The 17,673-nt window shown below is 28.8% G+C and overlaps 1 protein-coding gene across 4 annotated transcripts in view; it reads left to right on the plus strand.

Annotated features, from left to right (window-relative positions):
* Positions 1–63: 63 nt before the first annotated feature.
* The window catches only part of Asap (ArfGAP domain of ASAP), a 142,244-nt gene continuing 124,634 nt past the window's right edge, over positions 64–17,673 (plus strand). For 3 of the 4 annotated variants that reach the window (XM_075381233.1, XM_075381225.1, XM_075381248.1), the window contains exons 1-2: positions 64–446; positions 15,324–15,396. In XM_075381233.1, coding sequence (XP_075237348.1) covers positions 321–446; positions 15,324–15,396 — 199 coding nt within the window. In that variant the 5' untranslated portion in view covers positions 64–320. The remainder of the gene's footprint in view (positions 447–15,323; positions 15,397–17,673) is intronic. The other variant, XM_075381243.1, reaches the window with a different exon arrangement.

The raw sequence follows: 17,673 nt of genomic DNA on the forward strand, positions 1-17,673 counted from the left end.
TTTAAATATGAAAGGAGTAAACTAAACTGTATTGTTAATTTTATTTCAATCTAATATGTCCTGTAAATATGGATTTGCGCTTTAATTTTGTAAGTAGTAAAGAAAAAGGACACGATTATATTATCACGCATGACAAGAAATCAAGTTATCCATGAACTTTTTGACAAGGGCAAGGAGAGTGAAATCTTGAGGTAATGTGTTTTGTAAACTGAGTATTCCTGAGTGAAAATGTCGAATAATGAGTATTTGAGAATACTTTTAAATTTCAAAGCAGTTATATTTAAAATTTAGATCAGACTGTGTTGTGAAATTATTTAAAAATGCCTGCTTTAATTGGTGTTAGTGAATTCGTCGATGAAACGCGGGAGGACTACAACTCCCCAACTACTTCGACGTTTGTTTCGCGGATGACCCAGTGTAGAAACACAATAGCTACGTTAGAAGAGGTAATATTATTTCGTAATTGTGTTTAAAATTAGTGACGGTTAAATATCAATAATTCGTTTGGAAATCTTATTTGTTATCAACTTGTGTGCCTGAAGTTTTCTTTATGATTACTGTACGATGCATGCAGTTTTATAGCGGAAAAATCTATAAATATTATTTTAAAGTGATTATGTTTTTTGTTGTTGATTTTGTTTGGATATAATGTCACGTAAAAAAAAAAATCAATTGGTTAATCTTGAATTGTGTCAGTTTTACTGTCAACTTTCGCTGTGTACTTGCCTTTTTTTTATTAATTTAATGGACTCTTTTCGGACATTTATCTTCAAATTCTTAGATTTGTTTGGAATAGTTGTGTTAATCTATTTTACTTTGCGTAAAATTTCTACTCTTATATTAGAGAAATCATGAATGTTCATTGTTTACATCTTTATCAGCCTTTTTATACATTTTCTTAACGTCTATATTAGAAAAGTATAGTAGTAGTCTTCCTTCAACAGGTTTTATGTTTTTCATCGTGAAAGTTGTTTAAAATTGATTGTGGTTGATTACCTTTCTTATTGGATTCTTTTTTTTCATATTGAAAAGAATTTTTCTATCACAATTCTTAATTTAGCTTGTATATTACTTTCATATTATTGACTGTTCATCAGTTAAATTTGTGAGCTTCTAAAACCTAATATTCTATTATTTTATGTTTAGCACATATTCTGTTAAATAAAAAGATGTTCATATTATATATAATGTGCCATTTCTGGTTTTATAGTTAATATTTTTTAATAGTTTTACTAACCTTATTATTTTAGAAAAAGTTAATTCAACAATTACTTGTAAATGAGTTAGACATCATTTAGTTATATTAAAATCATGAGAAAAAAAAAATATATAGAGTTGAATATTTTTGCAACAATTGTGAATAGCTTCTTCTGTTCTTAACTCTCAATCCAAACTTACACTGTATGACATTTAATTTCACTTATGGTCAGTTTTTTATTAATTTCTTGATTGAATATTTTTTATTAAAAAAAATTAAGAAAATAATTTACCTAAAATTTTGAGCCACAAAAATTTAATGAAATATTTGTTATATAAGAACTATGTATAATATATTGTAATATAACAATAATACAACAATACATGTTGTAGTTATTAATACTTACGTACAACTTACTAACCCAAATTATTTGTACTGACAAAACCCAAAATGCTATTTTGAATAGCATTTAAATTAGGTTTTGTCAGTTGCAACTTGCCTAATGTCACTGTGCAACTTATGATTGTTTGATACTTATTTATGGTAATTGGACTTCGTTGATAGATATTTCATAATATAATCAAGATTATTTGGTTTTGGTATCCATTTCATAATAGTTGAGTACTATTCTGGGATTGATACTAATGGAAGTGTACCCTAAATTATAATATATTATTCTTCATCTGATGTAACATAAAATTGTATCCTTATTAGCATTTAGAATCTAATTTGAGAGGTCACTTTTGTTGTATCTCAAATGAGTGTCAGTTGACTTAATGTAAAAATAATTGTTTATTTGTCTGATCGGACCATTTGACATCTGTAGATTTGTCTCTCCTTTCTTGCATACAGTTAATGTATAAATGTTACATCTGATTTTAATAAACTTGCTAAAAAAGGTTACTGTTGCCTTTATTTAAACTTTAACAAAGTTTTGTCAGAAAAATTTTTTTATAATGTATTTCCTCTTTTATTTGGGGTTAAGGTAAAGCCAACTTCTGTATGACAGATTGTTAAATATGATTACGTATTTCATGTTGATTTGTTAATCCTTGTTTTTATAGCCGTTTGTATGATTATTGTGTGGCTTCTTTTTAAACATTAAATAATAAAATATAAATCCTAATAATCACATTTTACAAATCCTATTCTTAATTATTATTTGACATTTAATTACAAGATGTGAATATTTAACATGTAATATATAAAGTAAAATAGTAATATTTAATGCTTAAAAAAGAAGCCACAGTAATTGTACAAACAGCTATAAAAACAACAAGCATTAAAAAATGAACAAGAGATGCACGATCATATTTAATTATCTGGCTATACACTTGGCTCTACCTCAGCCCTAAAGAAAAGAGGAAGTGCATTATCAAATTTTTCTGAGCTGCATATCAAATAAGTATTCAGTAAGTATTTATTTAAGTTATCTAATATCGACACATAATATTTAAAATGTAAAAATTAAAATAAGCAAACTGAAACCATGAAAACAATAATAAATGTACTGAAAAAAAGCTTATCATCAGCTCATGATTCCTTTTTCATATTTTTCTCAGATCCTCTGTATACTACACTCCAATTACTCCAAATTTCTTAATGTGCTCCAGCATATTAAATCTACTCTCAAGATTCTACTAAAGCTCCCTAATTTCATTTTTGGTCTATCCCTTAGTCTCTTACTTCATCCTTAGTATATTTTTCAGGTAATTTTAATTAATAGTAGTTACTAAATTTCAAGTATTTTCCTTTAACATTCCATTAAAATATCAAATGTTAAATCCTGCTTATTATGTAACTTCTACTGATTACCAGACTGAGGTAGCAGTAGTTTGGCTTAATGAGGATGAGTGGGAAACCACTCCTCACATTTCTCCTTATAATTTTGGCATGGAATAATTGTTACTATTGAGAATGGCCTTGTTGTTTTCAGGAGCTACTCTTGTCAGATGGCCGCAGATGTTTTCATTACGGTATCTTATGATCTAATTGAATTCTTTTTTTTAGTAATTTAATACGATAAAAATTAAATAAAGAATATAGATATTTTTGAATGTAATGTTTAACAGTTTTTGAATAACTCATTTTCAAAATGTATAATTAGTTTATAATATTCAATAATCAATATTTTTACTCAATTAATCTTGGTCTTAGTGTTAGTGTTGATGCATGTTTCTTGTGTTAATTTTTATTATGTTAATGTTGCCTTAAGATGAATTTTTAATGAGAGCATTAAAATTTGTTAAGAATAACAATTTAACTTATGACTATTCGATCACAATATGTATTTAAATATAGTATTTTCATTGATCTGTGCATCATGTCAAGAGGTCTATTTATTATTCCACTAGACCGGTAATTGTATAAGTTACATTATAAGCAGAATTTAACATTTGACATTTTAATGGAAAGATTACTTGAAATTTAATAGTTACTATTAATTAAAATTAATAGTAAATACATTTTGAGGATGAAGGAATGAAACCAAGGGATAGACCAAAAACAAAATTAAGGGGTTAATAGTTGAATCTTAAGAGTAATTTAATGTGCTGTAATACATTTAGAGGTTTAAGTGAGTCACTGAAGAGTAGTATAAAGGCTGGATCAGAGAAAAATTTGAAAAAGCAATCATGAGTTGGTGATGTTAAGCTTTTCTTTTTCAGAACAGAGTGTAGTTTTCATGATTTCAGTTTGCCTATTTTAATTTTTATATTTGAAATGTTAAGTGTTAATGTTTAAATCTTTTTAGGTTACATCTTTTATTGTAAGTAAAAGAGTTACATTTGTTGTGAATATTCATAATGTTTAGGTGAGTTGAAGTAGTGAGGATGTTTGTGAGAAGTAGGTACAGAGCACTATATTTTTATTATTAAATCTTGTGAAGTATTTTAGATGTAGAGGATTTAATTTTATTAAACAAAATTAAAATTGATTTAGATTACTGTGTATGAAAACGTTTTTATAGTCAAATAAAAATGAGTTTTTTTATCAGTTTATGTGAGTTATGATTTGAATTTGTGAGTAAGTGTTTGGTCTAATAATGTATTGTATGCATTATTCCTATATAGTTTCTTTGTATTATATTTTCTTGTTTCTCATTAGTGTGTTTTGTGGTCATAAAAGCTACGTGTACTTTATGAGTATGCTTTTAAATTATTAATTTTAAGTTTGTGTAATGTTATTATCACATTTTACAATGTGTAGACCTTGGGGGATACAGATAAAAATGGAAGTAAAATTTAAAATGCATTGTTGATTATATTGGAAGTAACACTAGTAAGGCTGTCTATAATCAGCTCTAACTATAGACATGTAACTAATAAATAATACCAATTATCTGATTAATATTCTGCTATGTACCTTACATATTTCTTTCAATCATGTCAGTACATTGATTTTTATTATTTGAATCGTATTTTATTTACTCAGCCTTCTAAAGACTAGGAAAAATTATCTTTATTGACTACTTTGATACTTTACTTTACGCCCGCGTTTAATGAGGAAAAGATTTTTACAATACATTGTACAGGTTATTTCTGTTTTCCCCCCGCAATGGTTTTCTTTTACCTTACATATTACATATTAGTAATTGCCCATGTTATAATTATATGGTAATTGGAGGTATTTGCAGAGAAATTATAAATATAATCTAACCAAACTTAACCTACACTCGCTTCGCTCGCAAGTCAAGGTTAGCGAGCATAGGTTTGGTTAAATTATATTTATAATTATAACATGGACAATTACTAACATACAACATAAATAAAACCATTGTGGGGTAAAACTAAAAGACCCCGTACTGCCCTCAGTTTTGGCAATTTTTTTTCTAATTACAAATCTGTTTGGTTTTTTAACTAAGCCGAATAAGAAACGATGAATATTAATAAAAACAAAGATCATTATGTCAGGGATAAAATTATATTTGTAAATAAAAATGCGATTAAATATTTTTTCTAGAACGCAGGCATACAGCACTATCGCAAGAAAATAATTAATTCGAACGATGTCTTAAGTGTAGCGTCCGATGTCATTTACATTATATAAAAAATATTGCTGGGTTTGTTATTGTACTTTCTTCTCTACAGCCGTTAATGGAGTAATTTTTGTAGAATTTTTTCCAAATACCGTTTTAACAATGATTATTTCAATTACCATACACATCTTCTTATTGAACTTATCAGAACAAATGTAACGTTTTTATCGATATTACAGAAATTAAACACTCCAGAAGTACTTTTCGTTTATTCCTTCCCAAACTGTTGTTAGTTTTTCACCTCGAAATAATTCAAAATAGCAGGAAGTATTGATAATAATAACCAGGTTGGAGAAAAACCTCAATAACCCGATGTAACCATATATATTTATTTATTTTATAAATATAATCTTTTTTTAAGCCTCCAGAACCACCATATAGTATTACCTCAGAGAATGAATGAGGATGGTGTATGTATGAAGTGAATGAAGTGTAGTCATGTACAGTCTCAGGTAGACCATTCCGGAGATGATGTGTGGTTAATGGAAACCCAACCACCAAAAAACGCCGGTATCTACGATCTAGTAGTATTCAAATCCGTATAAAATTTATAAATATAATCTAACCAAACTTAACCTACGCACGCGAAATCTTGAAGAGAACACTGAGAAAAGATTATTAGGCAGTTAAAAGGACATACTTTAAAATTTGTTTTGTGTTTTTATACGGATGTAAATTTGAATTAGAAAACATATTTTTTCATCGCTAAAGATGTCTAGTGACTGTTATAGATCAAACTCCCACAAAATTCATTTAATAACCTATAAATATCGAGAAAATTATAGAAATAAAGGAATTAAGCGAAATTAAGCTCCAAATTGTGTTTTACGTAAAAGAAAATTATTAAGAATACGCTAAAACACAGTATCTAGGAAACTCATTTATTAGTGATGTTTTACTAGTACATTTTTATCATTTTTAAAAATATTTTAAAATCTGTTTCCTAAAGTGTATCGAAAAATATATTCATCGTTGATTTAATCCTACAAAAATATCTAAAATGTATTTTTGCATTGTTGCACAAGTTAAAAGATCATTAGGTTTTGAATTCAGTTAAATAGTATTGGTAAAGTATGAAACTCAAAATGATACCAACATTAAGCTTGCTTTGGCTTGAAAATAACAATCGTTCATTCAGTAAGTGCCTTTTGGTCTTGACACAACTTTTCTTTTTCCTGTTTAGCCTCCGGTAACTACCGTTTAGATAATACTATAGAGGATGATATGTATGAGTGTAGTCTTCTACAGTCTCAGTTCGACTATTCTTGAGATGTGTGGTTAATTGAGACCCAACCACCAAAGAACACCGGTATCCACGATCTAGTATTCAAATCCGTGTAAATATAACTAGCTTTACTAGGACTTTAACGCTGCAACTTTCGATTTTCAAATCAGCTGATTTGGGAAGATGCGTTCACCACTAGACCAACCCGGTGGGTTGGTCTTGACACAACTGCTGGACTCAAGTTTGACCTGGTGTTGACGTATCTGCTGTAATTTAAACACTTGCCGCACTTCTGCGTTCATTTATGTGTGATTTGTATCTTTTAAAGTGAATAAAACAAACAATGTTGTTGCCGATTGTGAAATTCGGGTAATGATGCGGTCTTTATACTTTCAAAACTGGTTATTGTTATGGTATTAATGTGATAAGTGAAAGAATTGAGCGAGGTGAAAGATGTTTTGGAACGGAAAAACGAAACTTACCAAGCTGTTGGGAGCGATCCTCAATTATCATCAAAGGCTTGAAGTGCATTGAACGAAGAGAAAAAATTCTATTCCCAAAGACGGATTTGAGATTGATTTTTCCGCATTTCTAGAGCATTTCTTTATAAAATCACAAACCAAAATTTTATTTGCAACTTAAATTTGGACGTTGGGTACCGCGATTGTGGACTATACAAACAAATACGAATGAAATCCACGTCGGAATCTTTGACATGCTGTACAGAGGGTGATGAATTTTTCAATTCGGTTGTTATTGGTGATTAGTCATTCCTTCCAGAAACGAAGCGCTGGTCTTTTGAGTGACAATTAAGCCGCTAAAAAATGACAAGCTGAAACCGAATTCCGACGTACCCCGCTAATTTATGACCTTTAGTTTCGAGTCCAGTTGATTGACTTCTTGTTATCGAGAAGCGGCATTTATTGTACACGTCTAAGGAAAACGCTTCGGAAGTTTGTGCAATGCCATCCAAAATCGGTGGCTGGACGGTCGACTAAGCTCGTTACGTTGTCGCACGATAATCACGTCTGAAGCTGATACATTGCTAGCCGGAGAAATTTGTATTAATTGTTTTGGTTACTGTCACGCGATTCAGACTTAACTTTAAAACGACTTATATCTTCAAATATTTGAAGACATTTTTGGATCGCAAACGATTTTTTACTAATGTTAAATGTTACTGTTAAATAAACTATCGGATAAGGCCATGAGGCAGATTGGATCGTTTGGTGATTGTTACAACTCCCAAAGGAGAGTTTTTAATCTTTCTACAACGGTTTGTGAAAAAAAAAACTATACAAGCATTTTAGAAGTAGTGTAATATAAATTATCCTTCAAAAAATTAATGTTGTCTGGCTCTCAAAGTCCCACAGTGTAATAAAATAATAATTCTAATAATATCAAGAAACAAAAATTGGGACATTTTTAAGATAGAGTTTTTTGGATGTATTTTAGTTAATTTGCAATGTATAGAAATGTATAGGGGGCGTATGTATAGAAATATATATTCTAATAGGCGAATAAATAAGCAAGCTAGAAATATACAGTACATAGAATACATTTTTAATTCTTAAAAAATTTACCGATAGGCAAGGTTATTTAATTTTAACTTTTCTTATATTTTAAAACATGGCAAGGATTCATTTAAATCCTCCTTATAACTTTGTACGTTACCACTTGAGACAAATTTATTTTTTGAAACTAGCTTGAAATTATTGTAGTACTAAGTTCCATATTTGTGACTCGGAGTCAATTTGAAAAATCGGTAGTACCAATCTGCTCATATGAAAAATCACTGGCTGCAGGGTGCTTAGTTATAACTCTGATAATAACTGAAACTCAGCTTTTACAAATTGCTTCTACCTGGGGAACTAGGGAAAACGTTTTGGACAAGACAATTTTGTGTGCTAGAAGAAGTATTCAAGCAATTTGTTAACAGTTTGACTTACACTGACTGCTGCTTGCAGAGGAAATATAATTTACACATCTCTTCATTATATTAACTTACTTGGATATTTTCAATGAACTATACGTACTGATAAGGTAAATGATAACTGTATTGAACGTCTTTTGATAAAAAAGACAAACTGGAGTAAGTATCAGCTAGTAAAAGATTAATAAAAATATATATTTTTGAAAGCAGCCCGTCTCAGGGCAAAAAATTCTGGGCACTTTTCCCCTGGAAAAACAAAACTTCTGTAATCTCTAAGGAAAGTTTAAACACAGATTTAGAGTAGCTTGCGGTTGCCATGATTTTAAGTGCTTTTGGTTTATAAAAATAAATTTTAAACTCATTGATCGACTGCAAAAGTTACTCGTACTTTTTCTGTAGAAATCTCTTTCAAAACTTCATCAATGAGGGTGTGACCCTTCTGAATTACAACAGGTGTAGAAGAATGTTTCTCAGATAGTTCTGCACATCTAGTCCCAGGAAACAGATAGATTTTCCAGAACAATTTCATCTTTCATATGTTTTTCCCCTACCCAGTAGAATATGCTACCCTCAAATGCCATACCAACTAAATTATTTCTTAAAAATAATGAATTAAAAGCAGATTTTATTTCCTCCTGATATTTAAGTTGGGTCGACAAAAGGGCGATTACAATGACGATATGAATTTTAATCATTTACAAAATTGGGTTGTGTCTTAGTTGCTACCGAATCTGTCATCGAGATCTGTAATAATCAAGGATAGCGCACTGTACCACAATGTTCAATAAATCCAGCCCCTAATTCGAATTAAAAAAAAGCAAGACATGACTGGCTCATTAAAACCAAGATATCATTTTCACATGAAATGTTCAAATCTGAATTGTATACGCTGATAAATCTACATAAACCGCGATTTAGAACGTACAAAATAGATTCTTTATTTACTGCAAAAGAACTTGCTGTTGTCAGATTACCACCTTATCATCCCAATTTAAATGCTATTGAGAATATCTGTGCATGTGTTTAACATTATCGATGTTAGACAAAATTTCCGACCGTTTTATTGTAAAATTACATGAAGCTGATTTCAGTTCCATGGACGACAGTGATTACAAAGAGTGTTGTAGACGAAATAGTGTAACTTGGAAAGAAATTAAATGTTGTGTGATGGGTAATGTGTTAATTTAGTGAGTAGTAAAAATGATTTATGGAACTAATTAAGAAATGGTGTAATTAATATTTTTTAATTACTGTTTTTTTCGTTGATAAAATTAGATTCTACTGACATCAAATGAGTTAAAATGTATGAGGTGATTTATAGTAAATGTTTGATGTGCGTATAGTGTCGGTAATTGTGGACATGTGGTAATGATTCTTAGAAATAAAAATAATCATGAATTAATATCACCATCCACTATAATATTGCCAAGTATAGAACTAAAACTATGCATAGTTAAGGCAAGATCAAAGACAAGCTTTGTTTTATTGGAGTAGATGTTGTGTAGCTGAAGATATTATGCGAATTATATTAGGGACATAAGGAACTTTGGCGAAGACGAAATTATGGAGCCAAGTGTTCTTGAATACGATTGTAAATGAAGGTTTGCTCTCTGTATTCCTGTCTGCAGACCGAACTCTCTCTGTTATTGGATCGAGGCAACTAAGAGTTCGCGCAGTTCATACGCCACCACTCGCCAAACAAACTGTAATTAGTAATAAACGTCGGAATTAGTAGAGTAAGACACGAACGCAAGCTTCTCTTGGCTAAAAAGGAAATGCGAGCAATTGAAAATCCAAATGTCAATAACGGAACTGTCATTTTTGTAACAGTTTTGCTATTTTCGTGTATTTTTCTCAGAAGAAATACACGGTAATGAAAAAACATATTTTAATTAATTCGCATTGAGTATTCATTTCCCGTGATATAATGAATGTAACGATGGATCAAACACGTAGAAAAAAAATTGTCACGATAAAAATGCCACTTTCGACATAATTACTCATTTCTAGTAACAATCTTTGAATTGATTACATATTAAGATATAAAATGAAAAGTAATAAAACAAATTTCATATCCATAAGTAGACGAAAATGAAAAAAAAACATTAAGAAAGTCTTTCTTTATTTTCACTTATCGAAAATCCAGATTCATGTTAACACCATAATCATACATCACACACTATACAAAAAACTAAACATTTTTGTGTATTTAGCAAGAGAAGTAGACACATTTACATACCTGTATGCAATATATAAATGTAGTTCTTAGCTTCGCGTTATTCACATTGTTACATTAGCTCAGTTATAGTAATACAATACTGGATGAAACTTTTGTCATATGGCTTATTTATTTATTATATTAAATATTATCCGATTAATAAAAAACCGAATTAGCGTAATAAAGCTACGATAGAATTATACATATTTCATTATTCATGTTTGCAACAGATATTGTTTTAAGACAAATTTACGAAGGTACTTAAGCTTTAAAATAATTGCGTTCTCCCAACAAATATACGATATTATACCCCATGTAAAATTTTTTTCAGACATGGAATTTCTTAAACTTTACTTTTTTCATGGAGAACTTTAATCGCCGCAGGTCAACGCGAATACTGGTTACAGATATGACGGGTCTGTATAGCAGACAATAAGCGTAAAAACTAGTGCTAGCGTGTACATGTATTTATACTTAGATATACGACGAAAGCAAAACAAAAGCATAAGTTCTATGTATAAATGTTTAAATTTAAAAATTGTTTTGTACGTTAAATACGCTTAACAAAAGAAACGAAGTAAAAAAAAAAAAAGTTAAGTCGAAAAATCATTATGTATAACTAGAAAAATAAATGAATGAGTTCGAAAAAGTCACTGTTCTTAAATCTTTCCACCATAACGAAAAAATTATTTTCCGTGTACACACCAGGCTTCAGGGCGGACAATCTTTCTGCAGGCCTAATGTTCGTTATGCGATATTTTCTGTTCGACTTACGGGGGTTACAATAGATGCTTGTAGTTTGTGCTGTTTAATTGTAGTATTTTATATAAACATTTTTATGAATCCAGCCATGTTAATTTTATTGTTGCCTTCTTAACTTTAAACCTGTTAAAAAGGAAAAAATAAACCGATTAAATTTTTCATTAGTTTAATTATTAGATATTTTTTCAGTTGATGTACTATTGTAGTTTAAAAACTTATAAAAAAAATGTAGTATCGTATAAAAGTTTAGGATAAAAGTAAAGAAAAAAGTTAGAAAAAACTGTTCCCGATTGTGCCATACAGGTTGCACATTATTAGACTGTATTAACAAAATCTTAAGTGCAATATACTAATTATTGTTCTTATTTTTTTCCAGTTTAATTTTTGTATATTTAACCTAAGTAGTGGTTTTTTAATTGTGTGTATTTTGTTTGAATTGTATATTTTCAATTTCAATAGGCTAATATGTATTTATAGTAACAGTGTGTGGTGGAATGTTAATTGTTTGTGAATTAATAGAATTATAGGTCATTCATTGTTATTGTTTTATTACATAACAATTTTGTTACATCTTTTGTATGTCATGAGAAATTTTTACTAACTGTGTGACTAGTGTTATCTTCATATTTATTATGAATCTTAAAATTTGTAATATTGATGTTCAGAATTGAATGACTATTTAGTTAATAATTTTTTTCTTAGTGTATTTTGTAGAGGTTTTTTTGTATATTTATGGTTTTATAAAATGTGTGTGTATGTAGTTGTTTATTATACTCTTTTTGTTTGAATTTAGTGTTTCTATTACCTAATAAATATGAAAAAGTATTTAATCTTGCCCTGAAAATATATTTAGGCAACAAGAAGGATTTAATTTGGCTTGTTTGTAATTTTGAATTCCTTAAAAAAAAGTTATACAGTAAATTCCTATGTAAAATATGCTTGCGATTATTGAGAATGGCTTGATTTAAATGATGCCCAAAACCTTTGTGAGTTCATTTTCTAGAAGTTTCATAATCATAAAGGTGTTTCTGAATTAAATTTTAAAAAATCTTTACAGAAAATCTTTCAATGATGTTATCTACTTTTCAGTATCTGCATAGAAAAAAAATCTTAACAATTGGCTAACCAAAACACGTTCCTGTTTTTAACTTGTTCTTGTCATTTTATCTATTTCTGTGTTTTTGTTGCAGTTAAAGTCGAACACATTTAATATAATAATTTGTTTTGAATAATACGTTTTTTCATGTTATTACAGTTTGTTAGGATTAAGACATCTGATTTAGCTTACTTGGAATTGTTTTAATTTATTTTTACTTTTGTTTGTGTGCATTTTTTTGGTCATTTACTTATATCTCTTTTTACTTCCTTATACGAAGTAAAGGAAGTATTGTGATCGTGAAAAATTTCGGTTTTCAGATTTCAACGGAAATATCCAATTTGACCATCTCTGATTCCATTTTGACTAGTTTCGCCGTGACGTCTGTAATTACGTATGTACATACCTCGCATAACTCAAAAATGATTAGCCGTAGGATGTTGAAATTTTGAATTTAGGACTGTTGTAATATCTAGTTGTGCACTTACCTATTTGATTCCAATCGACTGAACCAAAAGTATCCATTTGGACTTTTTCTTAACTGCAGTAATAAGTCCACACTGACAGTTTTTCAATGATTACAATAAGTCAATGACAGTTTTTCAATGATGACAAGTGGTACATATTTTCATTGGTACCAGAGTTATAGACAAATGAAATTTTAATTAATGAAATATTTGGGTCTTATAAGGGGAATACACATCGGTTCGAATCAGACTCCATCACTTTTTTTTTAATTTATTTTTTGTAACTTTTTTTTAATTTGTATATATTGATGTAGTAATAATTTATTAACCTATGATTGTAAAAAAAATTACAGTAAATAATTATTCAATAATAATAAAAAAATATCAAAAAAAAATCATTAGTTATTAGTGAAATAAAATTTTATGTACTTTTAGAAATGTGTATATGTAATTTAATAGGCATTATTACATAAGTGTGTATGTAGTAGATTTGGTGAAAGTCCGATTACTTAATATTAATTGAAAATTATAATTTAGAATTGTATTATTTTTGGTAATTTTATGTACATTAAAGTTAACTGCAGAGTGACTGAAAAATAGACCCTCCCAAGAACAACATATTCACTGAGACATACATACCTGATCTTCAATAAATTGCAAAAAATTCTATCTTTTAGTTCATAACTCCTCTGATATTGTCCAACAGTATTTTCCCTAAGTCGGAGTTGAACATCATTTCATTTACTTGTTTTTGTTGCCAATCATTTAATTGCTTTTTGGTTTAATATAATTCTTCTGATCTTAATTTGTGCACACGTTCTCTAGTCACTCTTTGGTTTGATATAATCCTTATGATCTTAATTTTTGTACACATTCTCTAGTTTTCAAAATTCCTCTCGCTTTATATTCATCATCCTCTCTTAATCTTTTTATTCTTTCCTTCGTCTTAATGTTTTCCCTCCTCTTTATACTTATCATCTCTTAATCTTTTTATTCTTTTTTTTTTGGTTTTAACATTTTCTTCCTCATTATATTTATTTTCTCTAATGTTTTTATTTTTTCTTTGTTTGCAACATTTTTTCCCCTTTTTTCATTTTCCATTTTTTTTAACTTCTTTTTAATTTACATATATTGATTTATTATTAACCTCTGATTGTAAAATAATTTTTACAATAAATAATTCAATATAACAATAAAAAAAAAAATATGAAAATAATCAGAAGTTATTAGTGAAATAACATTTTATGCACTTTTAAAAATGTGTGTATGTGATTTAATAGATGTACAAGGGGAAGTCATATGGTGTCCACATCAGATTTTTCCCACTTTGTTTATTTAAATTGGCAAGTGTAAGCAATAACATCTATCACTTGCCAATTTAAATTGAATTGATGTTGGCACATATTCTTGGTTAAAAAAGATCATCACACATTAATGAAGAACCTATTAAAATATAAATTACTTTTATGCAGTTTTTATTAAGAAAAATCATATTTTATATGGTTTTATTTTCATTAAATCAGATTAAGACAAAACTACAATGTAAATGATATAATTTATATTAAAAATGATTAATTAATTATGTAATATTAGTTGTAGTAAATATCCATAATTAAATGATATTCATCATGATTGATAACAATAAAGACACCAGATCTTCCATTAACTGGGAGCTAATCTAAAACTGCATTAGTGTAAACATGTAAATAGTGTAGTTTTGGGGTGTTGGCCAGTTCCTTTACCCTGAAATTATAGTTGTAAATTTTTCTCATGGTATTATTAGTAGATAATGTAATGGTTGATGCTTTAATCAGACAAATGTGTAATATGACAACACTTACTGTGCCTTTATCATCGACTGACTTGATAAGCGTGTGGAAATTCAAAAGAGTAAGGATAACTCATTTAAAAAATATTTGTCTTTAAAATTATTTTATGTTTAGTGTAAGGGTTTATTTTGGGTGATGCAGTCAAAAATTAAATTTAAATTATTATAATAGAAGAAACTAAATTATTTACTTGGTTTAGTTGTTTGAATTTACCTATTTTTTTCATTGACATTCTGTAAAACATTTGTGAAGAATTAGCTTTTTGATTGGGTTTATAATTCAGTTTGTGTCTATATAAACAGTCAATAATAACATTAACATAAACAAAGTGTTCTTGAAATTAGTTTTCAGGTTGCAGTTTAATTTTATTTAATAAACCGAGTGCATTTTAGGAATGATTTTAGTAATTTTCCGGAAAGTTAGATTTCTGTAGCTTTCTTTAGCTAGCTTAGTTCCTAACCCTTTTGTTGAAATCTGAGCTTCTTTCAACCTCCTCAGTTCTTTAATAGCAATAAATAACAGTAAAAAGTATTGAGTATTATTTTCTTTTGTTTTTCAGACTTTGGATTTTGATCGAGATGGGTTGACTAAAATGAAAAAGGCAATAAAAGCTATTCACAACTCTGGAAATTGTAAGTATATGATATTAATTTTCTTTTAGAAATGTTGGCATAATCTTAAAAGAATTACCATCTCTTTAACTGCTGCAGAATTTTTTTAAATATATTTTCTTAAGAAAACAATATAGTAGTAATACACTGTAATTTATATAGTTCAGCTTTCCCATCTTTTAACTTCCTAACCTTCTGTTAGACAAAAATAGGAGGATTTTACAGAAGTTAATTGTAGTTAAACACAAATTGTGTCATTTAGCTTTTTGTAAGCTTTTTATACCGTAATTATATGTAGGCAGAATATATTTACTCTTCAAAATTTAAAAAAAAATATTTTTTTATATCTTTGTTCATGTTTTTGTTTGTTAATCTATTCTGCTTTTGAGAAAATCACTTGTCTCAGTAATAGGTATTCCATCAGTTCTAGAAAAAGGATCATAGTGTTTAATGATTGTGAAAATATCATTAGCTTCCTCTTCCTCCATTAACATGACCAACAGTTAAATTAATCTGACTTTCAAACCGTTCTATTAAATTATGTGTTGTGCAATTTGGAATAAGTAAAAATCTGGTTTAGAGGTTGGATATCTTGTTCCCCAAATTTCCTTCAAGATTAGCAAAAACCAAATTGCCATGTTTTAACTGATTTTTTTGTAAGCTATGTTTAAACTGAATTTTTTTCTAAAAGTGTATGATTTTTAGTTGTGAATTTGAAAAAGTTGTAAATTGGAGCAAGGTTGATGATTGTGGTTAAAACAATTCAAGTTTTTCTTTATTCTTCTATTCTCCTTCAGTTAATGAAAATATAATTAGTATCCTGATTAACATTTATTAAACATTATTTGATTAAGTAAATAATAATTAAAATCTATGTATACTGTTTATTAAACTGTTTTTTATGTATTTGTTAGAATATATTCTTTTCATTTCAACATTAAGTTTTCAAGTTTTAATGAAATATGAATGCATTTCCATAAACGCTATGTTAATTCTTATTAATTTGAATACATTCCATTAAATGTTGAAATAAATAGGCATATTATCTTTGTTTCTGTTGATCCGTTTTTTGCTCATAATGTAACAAAAACAAAATTGATCAGTAAAACTTGATAAAGTTTTATTTTATAAGTGGATAAACCATGATGTGGAATATATCTTTTCTTTTAACATACAATATTTATAGCCCCATCTCATTTAAGCATTTGTGAAAAATATTTATTTGAAATTTAACGGTTTAGATTGATTTATATTAAAAAAAATAATTTATTAGAAAAGTCTTTTGAAAGTTTGATAGCAGTTTTGTTGCGACTCTTTTTAATGAATTTTTAATTTGTAATTGTTAGCTTATAATGTATTTCAGTTGAAATTACAAATTAATAAATTGACTAAAAATTTAAAAAATCTTTGCAGAAAACTTTTTTTTTATCAAGGATTTCACCTGTTTTTTCTTGTTCAGTGTGTTCAGAATTACAACTGAATCAATTTATTGTATGCACTTTTTTTGTGTAAATAATATTACTTTTGTAAAGAACTGTTGGTGTCAGAGCATTTACTGTCTGGGTATTATTGAGTACTACTGACATTATTTAACATACCTTTAAATTTTTAATAGAATATGTGTGGAATATAATGGAAAAAATTAACCTTTGAGTATTGTAATGTTTGCTGATGTTATAATCTGCCACCAGTCTATTATGATGCAGCCGATTGGGAGACCTATATTATGATCAATTACGCACAGGATGTCAGCCACGGCTACCAATCAGGAATAATTATTATTCTTAGCCATAACATCTGTGAACCCAGCCAATCACTAATTTTCAATCACTTCAGTCTGGCAATTACATAAATAGTGTGCCTTCATGGCCCAGACAGAATATTGTTGCCATTGATGGAGAGACAGATGACATCTCAGAAAGATGCTAAAGGCAGATGATCTTGGTCATTTCGCCATATCTGATGGCCTCAGTCAGGCTTCTGACTCTGGCTGCTGGATGGTGAGCCAAAATGTTTTTTTTTTAGAAACCACTTTTAGCTCTCAGGTCGGCACAGTCATTGGTACTGTTGGCTCTGTGTGATCACAGAGGAAACAGCTCTGTTAATGGCTTAACAGAGCTTATTATTGCGGATGCTCTCCCACTTTGGCCACCAAGATTCAATGTACTAAACGGCTCTTTTAAGGGTCATTTGTATTCATATTTACCTCTGGTCATACTATCCACCGATTGTACACAATCGCTTACTGACTGGAGAAAGGCATGAAATTAGGCCTTTTAAGTGGTAACCTCTCTTTTT

The sequence above is a fragment of the Lycorma delicatula genome, chromosome 1 (assembly GCF_047948215.1).
Source record: "Lycorma delicatula isolate Av1 chromosome 1, ASM4794821v1, whole genome shotgun sequence".
In the NCBI taxonomy this organism is placed as follows: domain Eukaryota; kingdom Metazoa; phylum Arthropoda; class Insecta; order Hemiptera; family Fulgoridae; genus Lycorma; species Lycorma delicatula.